The 13424-nt window shown below is 52.9% G+C and overlaps 7 protein-coding genes across 7 annotated transcripts; 2 read left to right on the top strand and 5 right to left on the bottom strand.

Moving 5' to 3' along the window:
* Positions 1-819: 819 nt before the first annotated feature.
* BU26DRAFT_35917 (uncharacterized protein) lies at positions 820-2500 on the bottom strand. Its single transcript, XM_033822507.1, has 3 exons — positions 1705-2500; positions 1242-1610; positions 820-1187 (listed from the first exon to the last, which is right to left on the bottom strand). Exons 1-3 carry the CDS (start codon positions 2050-2052, stop codon positions 939-941), a joined length of 966 nt encoding a protein of 321 aa, XP_033692088.1. The 5' UTR covers positions 2053-2500; the 3' UTR covers positions 820-938.
* Positions 2501-2641: 141 nt separating this feature from the next.
* BU26DRAFT_446336 (uncharacterized protein) lies at positions 2642-3626 on the top strand. The gene is made up of 2 exons (XM_033824619.1): positions 2642-3442; positions 3519-3626. The coding sequence occupies exon 1, from the start codon at positions 2795-2797 to the stop codon at positions 3440-3442; it is 648 nt and encodes a 215-aa protein (XP_033692087.1). The 5' UTR covers positions 2642-2794; the 3' UTR covers positions 3519-3626.
* A 167-nt stretch (positions 3627-3793) lies between these two features.
* Positions 3794-4504, top strand: BU26DRAFT_558498 (uncharacterized protein; the record flags this gene model as incomplete). Its single annotated transcript, XM_033832569.1, has 1 exon — positions 3794-4504. The coding sequence occupies one exon, from the start codon at positions 3794-3796 to the stop codon at positions 4502-4504; it is 711 nt and encodes a 236-aa protein (XP_033692086.1).
* A 66-nt stretch (positions 4505-4570) lies between these two features.
* Positions 4571-6083, bottom strand: BU26DRAFT_513799 (isoflavone reductase family protein-like protein CipA). Its single transcript, XM_033827697.1, has 2 exons — positions 5674-6083; positions 4571-5581 (listed from the first exon to the last, which is right to left on the bottom strand). The coding sequence occupies exons 1-2, from the start codon at positions 5704-5706 to the stop codon at positions 4709-4711; spliced, it is 906 nt and encodes a 301-aa protein (XP_033692085.1). The 5' UTR covers positions 5707-6083; the 3' UTR covers positions 4571-4708.
* A 635-nt stretch (positions 6084-6718) lies between these two features.
* On the bottom strand, positions 6719-8823 carry BU26DRAFT_446332 (uncharacterized protein; the record flags this gene model as incomplete). Its single annotated transcript, XM_033824618.1, has 1 exon — positions 6719-8823. A coding segment is annotated over exon 1 (2055 nt), but the record flags the coding sequence as incomplete, so codon positions are not given.
* An 819-nt stretch (positions 8824-9642) lies between these two features.
* On the bottom strand, positions 9643-10901 carry BU26DRAFT_599650 (uncharacterized protein). The gene is made up of 2 exons (XM_033835117.1): positions 10726-10901; positions 9643-10674 (listed from the first exon to the last, which is right to left on the bottom strand). Exons 1-2 carry the CDS (start codon positions 10892-10894, stop codon positions 9854-9856), a joined length of 990 nt encoding a protein of 329 aa, XP_033692083.1. The 5' UTR covers positions 10895-10901; the 3' UTR covers positions 9643-9853.
* Positions 10902-11673: 772 nt separating this feature from the next.
* On the bottom strand, positions 11674-13409 carry BU26DRAFT_446329 (uncharacterized protein). The gene is made up of 4 exons (XM_033824617.1): positions 12893-13409; positions 12639-12842; positions 12300-12588; positions 11674-12247 (listed from the first exon to the last, which is right to left on the bottom strand). The coding sequence occupies exons 1-4, from the start codon at positions 13071-13073 to the stop codon at positions 11773-11775; spliced, it is 1149 nt and encodes a 382-aa protein (XP_033692082.1). The 5' UTR covers positions 13074-13409; the 3' UTR covers positions 11674-11772.
* Positions 13410-13424: the final 15 nt, after the last annotated feature.

Raw genomic sequence — 13424 nt, 5'->3', positions numbered from 1 at the left:
CCTCAACCTTAACATTACCCCTTTCGTAGAGCCCCGGAAAGCGAACAATGAGCTGCCTATCAGTGAATCCAATAGGATCTCCATTCGGACTTGATGATGGAACTGAAGAAGATGGCCAGGTCCATCCGCTCACGTGAAAACGCCTGGACGTCGGCCATCATACTGTCATCTAACGACAAGAAACCCGAGAGCGTAAACTCCTTATTTGTTAGGCCACACGTTCCCTCAAAATCAGGGTTGTGACAGATCGTTAGCCAGAGCCGCCGGACATCTTCGGCAAAGCCGACTGACGCCGCACCATTCCACAATTACCTATATCCATCTTGTGCCCCAGCGCGTAATCTACCCCGCAACTGCGCAGCAGCTTCCAGAGCATCCGGAGCCCCAGGACACCGGTCGTCAATAGCGCTTCTCGCTTAGCTGGAGCTTGATCCTCGTGATTTCTTTGTTCGCTCGCCACGATGGCCGACTGACCCTTCGAGCCTCAGCGTCGGTGATCCCGCGGAGTATATGGCTGAGAGACGCCGCATTTCGAGCTGGGCATTTTCTGTATCAGGTTTCGCGCGGAACGGGGTTTCCCTTTACCCAATCTTCGGGGGTGGAGTCGCGGCGGGGTAGGTGAGGTTTGACCAAGGAGACCCTCAGAGAACGATGGGCATGTTGACGCATGAGAAGGATGCCGCGCGTATGAAGAGTACATGGATAATTCAAGACCATTAAGGCGCCCTGGATGAGTAACTAGTTTGATGGATAGACCGGAAGGGCACGACAGCTGAGTCGGATCAAGAAAGGACCAGAAGCGGGAATTTGTAATTGAAAAGAGAAGCACTCATGTGCAGACCCAACCAAAAGCTTTTTCAGATATGCCATAAAGCGGTAGCGAAAACTGCAGCACTCAAAAATGCAGATTCTCGGTGGACGTAGCATTGACACCTACCTCAAGCCTTCTTCGCCTTCTTCGCCTTCTTCTTCGGAGGCTCCTTGGCCTCAGCATCGAGGCCCAGTTTCTCAATGAGGTCCTCCCACGAGCAGGTAGGAAGACCCATTTCGGAAATCTTGTTCAGCTTATCTGGACCAGGTTTCGTCCCCAACACCACGAGCTCAACGGATTTGTTGAGAGACTTTGCGAACTTAGCTCCGGTGGACTCGAGCAGCTTCTGTGCGGACTGGCGTGTATGACCGTCAACCTCCCCGGTGATCAACACAGTCGTGCCATCGATGGAGTCTGGTGCGTCACCCACATCGACCTTCGCAGTTTCCTTCTCGGGAGCAACATCGATGCCGAGCTTCTCAGCCAGCTCCTTCCAAGTAATGGTTTCGATACCAAGATCCTCGATCTTCGTCATCTTATCGGGGCCAGGGTTGGCGCCGAGAATGACGAGCTCGACTTGTTTGTTGAGCGATTTGGCAGTATTGGCTCCGGCTTTCTCCACGATGGCTTGAGCGGATTTGCGGTCATGGCCAGGAATTGTGCCTGAAATGATGACCTTCTTGCCCTTGAGGAAAGTAGAACCAGACGCATTCTTGCTTGGCTTGGGTGCTGGGGCGGCCTTCGCTTTGGAGTTTGCCTTGGCGGTGAGCTTGCTCTTCTTCTTCTTCGGTTTGGGCTTCTAGGGAGATATTAGCCAAACAGTCGATATATGAGAGAAGGAGCAACAGGCTCGCCAAAACAGCAGAGTAATATGCAACAGAACCTTGTCTTACCTCTTCGACCTCTTCCTCCTCTGTTTCTTCGTCTTCTTTCGTATCCTCTTCGGTATCAGCATCAGCACCTCCGTCGCCCTTGATCTCATCCATCAGCTCATCCCACTCTTTGGTCTCAACTCCAAGCTCTTCAATCTTTTCGAGTTTCTTCGGCCCCGCGTCCTCGCCTAGGACCACAAGCTGCACCTTCTTATTCAAGCTCTTCTCAATCGTCGCGCCAGCATTGATGAGAATCTGTTCGGCGGACTTGCGGCTCTGTCCGGGAATTTCGCCCGTGATGATGCATTTCTTGCCGGCGAGCGCGTTGGGCTGGATGGAAATAGAAGCTGTAGCTGTCTTCGGTGGCATGACTGCAATCAGAGCGCGAAACCAGAGCAAATGAGAGAAAACGTATCAGTAGGAAATTCGACTCGCGAAATTGAGAATCGGGAAAGGCGAGAGAAAGAGAGTGAAGAGGGATAGGGGTGAGCGCGTGCGGCGTCGCGGGGTTTGGAGGATTCGTTTCGCCTCAGGACGTCATTGTCAGCCCAGCACAGCAGCACTGGCGGGCGTTTGGCTTTTCGCGAATCCACGTGAGGCCGCGTAGGAAAGAAGCTGGCGCAACAGACAGGGCAAAAAGCTCCGTCTATCTTCAGAAGTCGAGGCGACCATAGGATTGGCCGTGAGGGTCGTCTCTGTCGCGTCGCATGTCCTTTGGAAGCGGAGAACCAGTCTGCTTTCCCCTTGCAGCGGTCATGTCTGCATCTCGTAGATGTTCAGAGCACTTGCCGGTACTTTAAACCGGATTGAAGAGGAATTGAGGTGTCTTATGCTTCCGTGCGACTTTGAGACATAAGCTGCGAGGTTCTATCGCTGGCCAATCACATGCACACGCGAAGGGTGGAGCTCCGAATCGCCTCAACTCCCCTGCCTTCTTTTAGCCATCTATCAGTCAGCACAAAAAGCTACTCGTCTCGGGTATCGCCCCGTCAGCATTGCTCTATAACTAACCTCAGAACACCGCAATCATGGGCTTGCTGACTCTCAGATCAATTCCTCCTCTTGCAATCCATCGGTTCCACGTAGCTCCAGACGTCCATCAGCCAGCACAATGACCGCGCAAGCGGACCACATCGAAACCTTCGCGCCCATCAAATGGGCAACACCTTACCTCACCTCCCCAAATTGGCGCATACGAACGCGCACGCGCGGAACTAGGTCAGGGGAAGACTCCGACCGCTTCTGCCGCGACACCATGTCCAGCTACGACGGCGTCCAGCACTGGCTCGAACTCTACGAAAAGCCTGCCCCCGGCTCGACAACCATTACGAAATCCGTTTCGCTCTGCAAGTTTGGGCCCGGCCTCACCGGCTTCCCCTTGATATGCCACGGCGGCGCCATAATGACTATAATGGACGAGGCACTCGCGTTCGCCATGGTCGCAAGTGAGGCGGTTACTGCTGGGCTCGAAGTTGCTGACTGGGCTGAGATTATCGCACAGGATTGGAGAGATGGTGGCCTCGCGAAAGAAGGGCGGGCGACGGAAGAGGCGCTGAAGGGGTATCTCGTCACGGCGAAATTGGATATGAAGTTCATGAAGCCGGTGCTGTGCCCGGGGATCGTGGGAGTCGAGGTCGAAATGCTAGAGAATAAGGGGCATAAGATGAAAATGAGGGGTGTTATGAAGGATGGTGAGGGGACACCTCTGCTGCAGGCGGACGGGTTGTGGGTAAGGTTAGGCGGCGCTGTGAAGCTATAGGTATGCACGATCGCGGGCACTATTATTATTCGAGCCCACGGCTTTTCAGCGCTCTCTCGTCACTAATGTCATGTAGAAGCCGCTCTATGTGTGCTGTGGACTACGGTTCCGCACAATGCGCCGTGCGAAACAATGCTCCACGGTATCTCCACATTGTTCACGCCGTATACATATGCATTGGTCTCTTAACGATTGATGCATCCAGCCAGCCCTGCGCGCATCTTCTTCTCTTCTCCTGTTCAAATTATGTACCCATCTGCCTGCGTTCATCCGCTTCAGATGAACCCTCCAGATATCTTCGTCACTCCCCCCTCTCCCTCACGATCCTCATCCCGATCCACCTCTCACACGATGTACACCCTACCCCATGCCACCACATCCCGAGAGCGGATCACCTCACCCATCATATTCATCCCCTCTCACGAGCCACTAAGCACCACGCTCACCATCGCCCAGCTCGCAGAACTTCTCCCAACGCTGCACATCTACGTTGAACCCTCGCACCCCAGCGTCGCCATTCTTCCCGCTGCGGGCATTAGCTACACGGGCCTCCAAAGCGCCCTACGCTGGCGCGAAGCAGAATTCTACCAGCCAGGGGCCGGCCAGGTAAGTACGCTGGTGGAAATGGTAGAGATTTACCAAGCCCTCTCCTTCCTCGGCAACAAGCCCATCAGCCGCAGCCTTTGGCTCCTGCATAAGATGATCCAGCGGGAGATCAAGCAGGGCCTCGCGCTCGAAGAGTACCAGGATATCTGGGCATTGCGGCATTTCCCTTTCACAGAGTGCTTTGTCAAAGCTATCATCACACGGATTGCTAAGATGGGCGCTGCGCTTGTCGATGTCGCGGACAAGCCGGAATTCCAGCAGATGCTGGAGCGTGATGAAGTGTTGCAGTCACGGATTGAGGCGAGTATGCAGATTCTTAGCTGGGTTAATCGGGAGGAGGGACTGAGGGGGAAGGTGGAGAGGATGCGTGAACGGTTGGAGAGGGAGGAGCATAGGGCGAGGCGGATGAGCGCGAAGGGTGAGTTTGCGATGGGGTTGGCGACTGTGTTGGAGTGATGATGGGACCTGCTGGTCGGGTTCCACTTATGATTTCGGGCGTTGTTGGCTTTCTGTTTTTCTAGGGCGGAAATCTGTTCTCGATTTTGGGAGGCGTATCTTGAGTTTAAGACTCGTTTTCCTTTAATAATTCATGTTTCAATTGATCATTATCGCTTTTCTCGACGACAGTCCCATATCATTCTTCCGCTACAGTTTCCCTAGTCATTTTTCACCATAAAGCTTGCCATTCAACGCAGCCTTAATCGACGCCTCAAAGTCCTCCTTCTCTAATCCCAACTTCTCATTCCAGTCTCCAACGGGATTCTTCCCATATCCCGCCTCATTGAACACAGCACCCTTGATCAGATCCGGAACGCCACTGAAATCGCTGTTCTTCAGCTTCGCACTGCCCCTCTCCAACAGCTCCTTGCTCGTGATCTTATTCACCGTCCACTTCGCGCCCGTGATCTTCTCCGCCGCGGCAAGAACATCCTGCTGCGTGGTCTCGAACGATTTGACGTAGACGTACGTATTCTTCGTAAGCTCCGGCTTCTCCAGGACCTTGATAAGCGCGAGGCCGATTTGGCGAAGATTGGTGGCCACGAATGGGGCTTTTCCCTCGTCGATGAGCGTCGCAGTCTTGCTCGCGGCGTTCAATCCTAAGAACCCCACTTTGAGCCCCCAGTCAAAGAACGGCCCCGTGATCACGCTCGTCCAGCTAATCTCGCCCTCCTTGCTCTGCAGATACTTCACCGTGCCGACCTTGGCTTGGAAGACAGGGACCAGCTCCAGGACCTTGGGGTTCGCGGTGTCGCTGCCGTACTCGGAGGGCAGGAAGCGCTTCACGCCAGCGGCGATGGCGGCGTCGATGAGCTTTTGCTGGTCGGCAAGGGCCATGCTGCCCACGAGTGAGAGGACCGCATCTTGGCCTTTGAAGGCGGATTTGAGAGAGTCGTGAGAGGAGTAGTCAGCGTGTAGGACGCTAACGCCGGAGGGGAAGGTGGATTCGGAGCCTTCGCGGGAGAGGACGGTGATGTGGAAGGAGGAAGAGTCGAGGAAAGCTTGGAGGATTGAGGGACCGAGGTTTCCTCCAGCCTGTGTATAGTCAGCGTTGCAAGTGAGTGACGCTGCTGATGGTGATGGTAGCAGAGGGTTAGACGAATGTGGGGCTGTAATAGTCAACGTACCCCAATGATCACGACATTCTTGATCTCAGCCATGCTGGAATTGAAGACGCCAAAGTAGGTATTCAGAAGTAGCAAGAGTGGAAGGAGTGCGGCTAGGTATAAGAGGTTCCCGAATGGATGCCGTGCGATGATGCGATTGTTCGTCATGTCGGCGGTAGCCCGATGGCCTTATATACCCCACAAGTGCAACCTTCCCGATCACGCAACGAGCCCCACGTCCACCAGGCGCAAGGGCGCGTAGTCTCCGGAACGCTTAGAAATGCAGCTGTTCGGTTGGTGGTCCCAAAAGCGCAAGTAGGGTCAAGACGCAAGGCTGCGTACACACCATTCCGATGTTGGGCGATAAGGCATGGTGCAAACTCCGATGATAATGGCGCGAGAGCGAATGGGATTAGACATGGCGCAACGTAGCCTGACCGGCAGTGTGGTTAATGCAGGTGGAGATGAAGTAGATTATTAAGATGCGGCGTGCTTCCGCGGCCAAGGCGCGATCCGAAGCCTATTCCGACCTCAACACCACCACTTCTCCTGGAAGATTACTACTCATCACCCCTAATGCGTCTCGAGGCCTGTCCCGCGGCGTAATGGTCGCTCGGTGCCACACGAAAATGAGCTCGAATGTGGCTTCCGCTTCTTCCGCTTCAAGGACACCGCAGGACATAACTTAGGTACGACTCGTAAGGTCAAGCATGACCGAGATACGCCCGATTCTCACCGAATGCGGATCGAGCGCATGCGCGATTGGGCACTGGAAGAGCGACATGCGTTTTAGCATAGGAAATTTGCCCCAGCAAGTCTTCTCGACAAAATCCGAGCAGGGACTCATTGGATTAACATTAAGTACAGGGAGTGATTGACGTTTCGGCTGGCACTGAAGCTCTCTCCAGCAGCGAGAGACCAGGCGAGGAGAAAGAAAAAGCGATGCCTAAGCGAAAGGGTATGAATGGTCGTGCTTTTCCTACGAAAACGGCAGAATATCAGGCGGAGCGCGAGAGCATGAATGCTTCCCCAGGTAACAATGCAGTTCATCTCATTCGTCATCCTCAATGTTCAGCCTTTTCTCAATGATGCCCCATCTCTCCAACTGTATGAGCAATTCGAGCGGGTCTTCTCCGTTCCACGCACTGATCTCCCACTCCTTCTTATCTCGACCGAGCCCGCGGTCATAAACGCCGGGGATCTTCTCGATGGTCCATACGACATGTCGCTGCGAAGCATTGACCTGCCTGATATATTCGCTGACTCTGGTCAAGGCGTCTTCGGTGCTTCTGCGGCGGAGCTTGTGCCACGAAGCGAGCAGACGCGGAACGCACTCCTCGCCCGCATTCGATTTGTAATGCTGGCGGATGTGCTCGATCGTGTTAATAATGGTTTGGTAGGTCTCCTTTGCGAGGCCGAGCTCGTCCATCTCTGGAGTATGGGGCGGGTAGATGGGATGGCGGAAGCCGAAGCCGACTATTCTCAGTCTGGATCCGTTTTCAACAGTCTTGCGGCACTCTAGCCTTCGATTATGCTCGTAGCTGTCTCTGTTCATAATGCTTGGATACTGCTCCCTCCATTTTTTGGGTCCTTTGGTGAGTAGCCCCCACAAGAGAGCTGCCCTTGACGGCGGGTTGACGTACTCTAGCCTCGTGTTGATGAAAGGATCGTCCTCCCGTTCGATCATGTATTTCGCGTACGACGTACTTCTAGTGCGCGAGTTGATATTGGCTCGCATCCAGGCTCGGAAGTATGGGTCGACGCCGTAGCGGTCGGCATGGTCATTCATCAGCTCTCGCTTGCGTGAAGGAATGGCGTTCGGCCAGAGAGGCCATGGTCGGGTTCGATCGCGTAGCTGCACCTGCTGGTGGTGATGTAGGAAGCCGCCATTGGCAACCGGCGAGAGTGGTGATGGCGGCGTCACGCTACTCCGCTTGCGACGCGGCATTGAGACACAGTGATCTTCAAACTTACTGATGGCAAAAGGATCGATAAACGACAGGCACTGTGCTGTCCCAGGGGCGGCAAAGGTCTCCGGTGGAGTGGGGGGTTGCAGCGAAACATGCAAGATCTGGATGTACGACTCCGAGATGCGATTGGGAGCGAATAAAGAGAAAGAGCTGATGCACACCATCACCGGCAGGCCTCGCGCCTGCCAGTTCCAGCTGATCTCCTCCAGCAGCCTATTCAGGCTCACAGCTTGATGCTCCGCCCTTTTATAATGCTCTGCCGATTCGGCGACGGAATAGTTTCTAGACGGGAAAGGTTGCGACTTGTGATCTTTATGAGCTCCCATCGTGTCCTCATAGGATGCGTGCCATCCTTTCGGGTGCCATCTTGGAATGACCGAACTCGTCCTGGTCTTCGTCTCGTTCGGTATCTCGTCGAGGAAATTTGCGAGCGCGGCGATCAATCGACAGTAGTCGGTATACGTAATGCCATGGTCTGCTAATGCTGTAGTATACTCGATCGGCTCGCACAGCCTCCAATTCGTGATGAAGTGCGCTAATGGGTGAGCGCACTGATTGCGGTTGCAGACGCCAGGTATCACCATTCCGATCGAATCGATAAAGTGTTTCTCGGGCTCTTCAGGAGGCAGTTGGAAATCTGAAGGATGTATCAAAGGTCTTCGCGCCGACATTGAACCCGACGTGCTGATCGACGACCGGATGCGTGTCAGTATCGACGGCCGCCTTCCCGACTCCCGCCGTCCCGTCTCCGTAGCCTTGAGACTGGGATCTGTTGGTACATCGGCTGTTATGCTACCGGAAGTTATTGAAGAAGGTAGGCTAGGCCTCGGGTTCGTAAAGGTCGAGCTATGTCTTGAGGAAGTAGAAGAGTCTCGGTGAACGCTGATGCTGAGCGATTGCCGTGGAGTCGCATTTCGAACGCGCGATGTGCTCATAAACTTGGGGAACGTCGACTCTCGGACGGTGTCTAGAGCCTCACTAGTGATCGTCTCCTCGGTCTCCCGGTCTTGACTCTTCGTTGGCGTTGGATCAGAACGGCTCTTCACGATAGCCGGCCTTTCTTCATCTCTGCTCTCTTCATCCTTTGCAGCTGCCTCCTCTTCCGACAGCCGCTCGATTCCCCCCGCGTGGTTCAGCCCGAACTGAACCATGTTGCGTGTTATTGCATTTCTCTCCCCTGGCGCTGTCGGGAAGAACGGCGTGGTAGGTTTCGAACGCGTCACGGTTTGTGTGGGTTTTCTCGATGCTGCTGTCGTGTAACGGAGCGGTGGTGTAACTCGAGAGCCGTTTGCCTCTCGTGGATCTAGTAGCTATAAACAGGAGCTCCATGTTTATGCAGGTGTTCTAGAATAGACCCACATTCCGGTAACAACTCAATCCGGAGAGCTCTCATTTGAACCGAACTGCTGGGTACGCATTCGCCTCCATCCGCTAAGCTTTCCGTAAGATTCCTCCCTTTGCACGGACTGACGCTCACGTGATTGCAAAAACCCGTTGTTGAGACAAAGGAATGTCGTACATCCCGCCCTCGCTTCGGCCCCATATCCCTACTTGGAGACGGGTCATGTTACACGCGTACCGCTTAGTTGTTGCCAACAGATCGGCGAAGCCAGGGCGGGCTAAGAGGCTCTAGACTGGAACCTTCTTCCCTGGTATTTGCTGTCGGCGAATGTGGCTTTACCAAGAGGATCAACGCGTCCGATACCTGTTAAAGCGCCCGAAGATCCTTAAGAACAAAGCTATAGCCCAAGAAATGCTGAGATCCAAGGGCCAATCTGCAGAAGACGACATTACACCTGGATCTCGGGCGAATGCATGGTCTCATGTCCCGAGAATTAGGTGTCACATGCTCTGGATTCATGGGGGTCGGTGATAGCGTGGCTAGAGCCTGGTCTCGACCTGCAATTGTTCTTGAGTATCCCTAACCCAGGCCTGGACGCCGTGTTGAAAGACAAATATATGTTTTGATTGGATCACAGCCTTCTAACTTCCGTTGTCTAACAAATATATTTAACGTACGGTTGAACTCGAGGATGAAGCTTTTTTAAGTCTGAGAATGCAGGACTTAGTTTATTGACAAGACGCGGCATAGTCGGCAAAGACGCCAAGTTAGTATCCAGCGTGTCGGGCGTGCTCGGATACTTGCAACCGTGAAAGAAATCAACACAGCCCGAAGTTCCATTTTGGCAGGTCCCATATCAACGCCCGACTTCTCTCGTACAATAAATGCCCTACCATATTAGATATGCGTTATGCTTTAAAGAATCTAGCTCCTCCTCTCTTTTCGACGGATCATGGTGCGGGAATTCGGGGATAGTCTCGATCCAATTCGGTCCATAAGTGTAATATCGGTCTTCGGACAGAAGCATATAGTCTCGACAAGCAGGTCTGTAGTGTCTACAGGCCTGGCGTGCTTTCCGGGAACGAATTGTTATGTCTTTGTGCTTCGCAGCTACGAAGATCCTTGGGTCGAGTGGAACTTCTTCGGAGGCCATAGTGTATTCGAACACTAGATGCGTGAGCTCGGCAGGCAAGCGGTGTCCAATGGCATTATGGACATTTTCTTGTATTTCGGTATATGAATAGCGCTGCAGCATGTCCAACGTGGGTAAGAGTAGGTTGTATACGCACTTGTCACTTCCGTCTCCTCCACACTCATTCCGGTCCATTCGTTTTCGGAGCCTTCGGCAAGTTCGAGCGAGGTTGAGAAACGGGCGGCCTTGGTAGATGAGAATCTGGAGAATGTCGCAGATTTTTTGGGTTATCTGTTCATGGTATTGCGTCATGCAACTTATGGTTTCGCCCGGCGATTGGAGAATATCGATCTTTACGTCGAGATACAGCTCGAGTGCTGCCTGTATACCTCCGTTTGGCATAACATAGACACGTGTGATCTCCTCTTCTAACAGCTTCATAAACCAATCAGGGTCGAAGCCCTCGTGTTTGGATATCTCCTCAATCTTGTACATGTGCTTGCGGATGTAATTAGCGTACGACAGTTCTCGTGGTGTCGACTGCTCCTGGAGTCCGCGCAGGATCTCGCAAGTAATGGCTAAAAAATTAGTCTCGCTCATACCCCGGCGACCCTGGAATAAAGACTCACGAGGGGAGAAAATATTCACACTCTCCCACCCATTGCCCCGCCGTCCGATCGCTTCCGTAGCTTCCTGCATTGACTTCTGAATGCAAGACATCTTCCCATCCATAAATGCCACGAAATTCCGGCACTTCCCCAATAGAGTGTCGAATTCGTCGTCCAGCGCTCTATGCATGTTTTAGAATGTGGAATTCTCTGCTATCTCTCCAGAGTTCATGAAGTGGTCCAGCGGCCCATAGTTATCAAGTAGTTTTAGATAGATTCCGACGCGACGTTTCATCTCTTGTTATCTTTGGTCAGTCGTTCGCGCTTCTTGGGCTCGCATCTATCTGGCTGAGAGTCGTGTAATCGAGGTTGCTTAGCTGGCGGCTCGGACCCAGAAGACACGTGGATATCCATTTTCGTGAGCAGAGAGTCAGTTTGGAGGTGTTACTGAGACCACGGACAATGTGGGAGGAAGGATGAGGAAGTCGGAGAAACTATAAACAACGCCCGTGCACGCTAAGTGTCGCGTCGCGCCTTTCCCGCCTTCTGTCGACACATCCTCGTGGTTCAGTAATACCCTGTTCTCTTCTCTTAACTTGGCGTCTGTTGAGTCCTTTTGTGCGCAGGCAAAAGCTTTACTTTGCCGTTGAACTTACGGGTTACTTCATTTTTTTGCCGGCGCATAGTTATAAGCATAACCCCCATGAGTTGGGGACTCAAAACAAGAAAAATCAATCAATCCTGAGGTCGTGCCAGGGCCATGGACACGAAGACGCCACAAGCTCTATGATGAAGAGTGTTTTGAAGGCGCTGTGGAAACGAGAGTACTCTACATTTAGAAACTCAGCTCGAGCGGACACAGAGCGCCGCAATGAATACTATCGCGAAAATCTATGCAGTCGGCGTAGTAGTACCCTGAGCGTAGCACGAAGATCACCATCACAATCATCAAGACGAGCATTTCCAAGGCCGTAAACTCGTATATTGCTATTCATTGTGTGGGGACCGTCATCTTCCTTAAAAAAAAGTTTTCAGCGCGACACTGAGGGTATCTCTAGAGAACGACCGTTATTGCGCATGATTGAGGACATGTTCGGGCACAGCTTCCAATGCGTCGCTCCGGCCTTCGCTATAGCCCGTTCTAGTACTACGGGTCCTAGTCGGGACCTGCGCAGCATCAATATGCTCTCGTGAATCGATACTGCCAAGGGTTTTCATGCCATAAAGCTGTTCTTCTCTCCCATGATCCATTTCGTCATCTCCTGCTTCTTTTCCCATGTCGTATGGCAAGTTAAATGATCTCCGCTGTCGAGACTTGTCCTGTGTAGGTGTCCGTGTGGGATACGATGTTGTATAGTCGGTGAAGTATCGTGGCATCAAGTTGTTGAAGAGGCGTTTCAACGCAGGCGCGCAAGCGGCGATAATTCCAACGGAGGGCTCGACGATCGAGGTGAGGAGCCCGAGGTCCCATGTACGATCTTTATTTGAAGGGAGGTATCGATAGTAGTAGAGCACCAGACGGACGACGGAGGCTGCAGTGGCTCTTGGAGCAAGATGTCAGTGAATGGTCAACAGCAGAGCTCATAGAGACTTACATCCATCCCATGCTCATAACAGCAACTACAGCGATCTTAGTCTTCCTGCGCATCTGGAGACCCCACACCATTGCTGTTGGGATGGGGATGATGATGAGGTCCATGAAGATGCTAAGTCCGCAACTCGCCATGATAAATGCAAGACTATTGATGCACTTGCCGCCCTTGACGACGTTCCCGTTGGCATCGACTTGATCCATTTGGGGCCGAAGATAGGCGTAGCGAACGGGCGAGCATTGGAAGATATTGACGATGGTAGTGGACACCATGTATCCGATATTAACCCAGACTGTTGACCCAATGTTAGGCACTGCCATGTGGTGGTGACGAGCTACTTACAGACGACATGCAGGGCGATCCGAATGTGCCACCGCTGGTCTTTTACGCGGAAAAGAAACATTATAATAGATGCGCGTATTAGACCCATCAGGGGATGATAGAACATCTGCACCGCATAGGACCATTTGGAGGCCCGGACCTGGTCCGCGACGCTTTGTTTGGGTAAATCTTTGACATGATAGCCTGTGCGGCTGTAAATGATGTCTCGCTTCATGTCAGTCATAGTCAGCAGTGTGTTACACATAGCTACTCACATTCATAGATCGTTATCGTTTGACCGAGCAGAAGCAGAAGGGAAATGTGAATGAGCCAATCATCCCACCCAAAGTTTCGCCCAAGGTATCGTGAAAGAGTCCTCGCGCCGACAAACAACGCGGCAAGAATGGGGAACACACAGGTCACCGCCAGGGCCTCTGGTTGCCGGCTCTCAACCATGTCATGCGTGATGATGTGAATGCAAGAGAAATCAGAATGATGAGATAATCCAGATCGAGAACATATGCATGTCAAAACGAAACAGTTGAAGATCTGGCAGATCTGCCGAAAGGAGATGGCTGTGCAAAATGATGGAGATGCGGGAGCCTCGGTGAGGGACCTAAAACCTTTATCTGGAGCTCATCTGTTTGTTGCTGGTGCAGAGTGCCGGGGGCGGATCAGGAGGTGGCCATCCAGAGCCACTTGCATAGGTGCCGGACTTGGTCAGTGTAAGTTGGGAAGGCATTGGTGTTGATCTGTCAGGGCCGCGTGCAGCGGAAGAAGCGTCGCGATGCGGTTCCTGAATCGCTG

The sequence above is a fragment of the Trematosphaeria pertusa genome (assembly GCF_010094035.1).
Source record: "Trematosphaeria pertusa strain CBS 122368 unplaced genomic scaffold BU26scaffold_1, whole genome shotgun sequence".
NCBI classification, from domain to species: domain Eukaryota; kingdom Fungi; phylum Ascomycota; class Dothideomycetes; order Pleosporales; family Trematosphaeriaceae; genus Trematosphaeria; species Trematosphaeria pertusa.
This window is presented reverse-complemented; position numbering and strand designations above follow the sequence as displayed.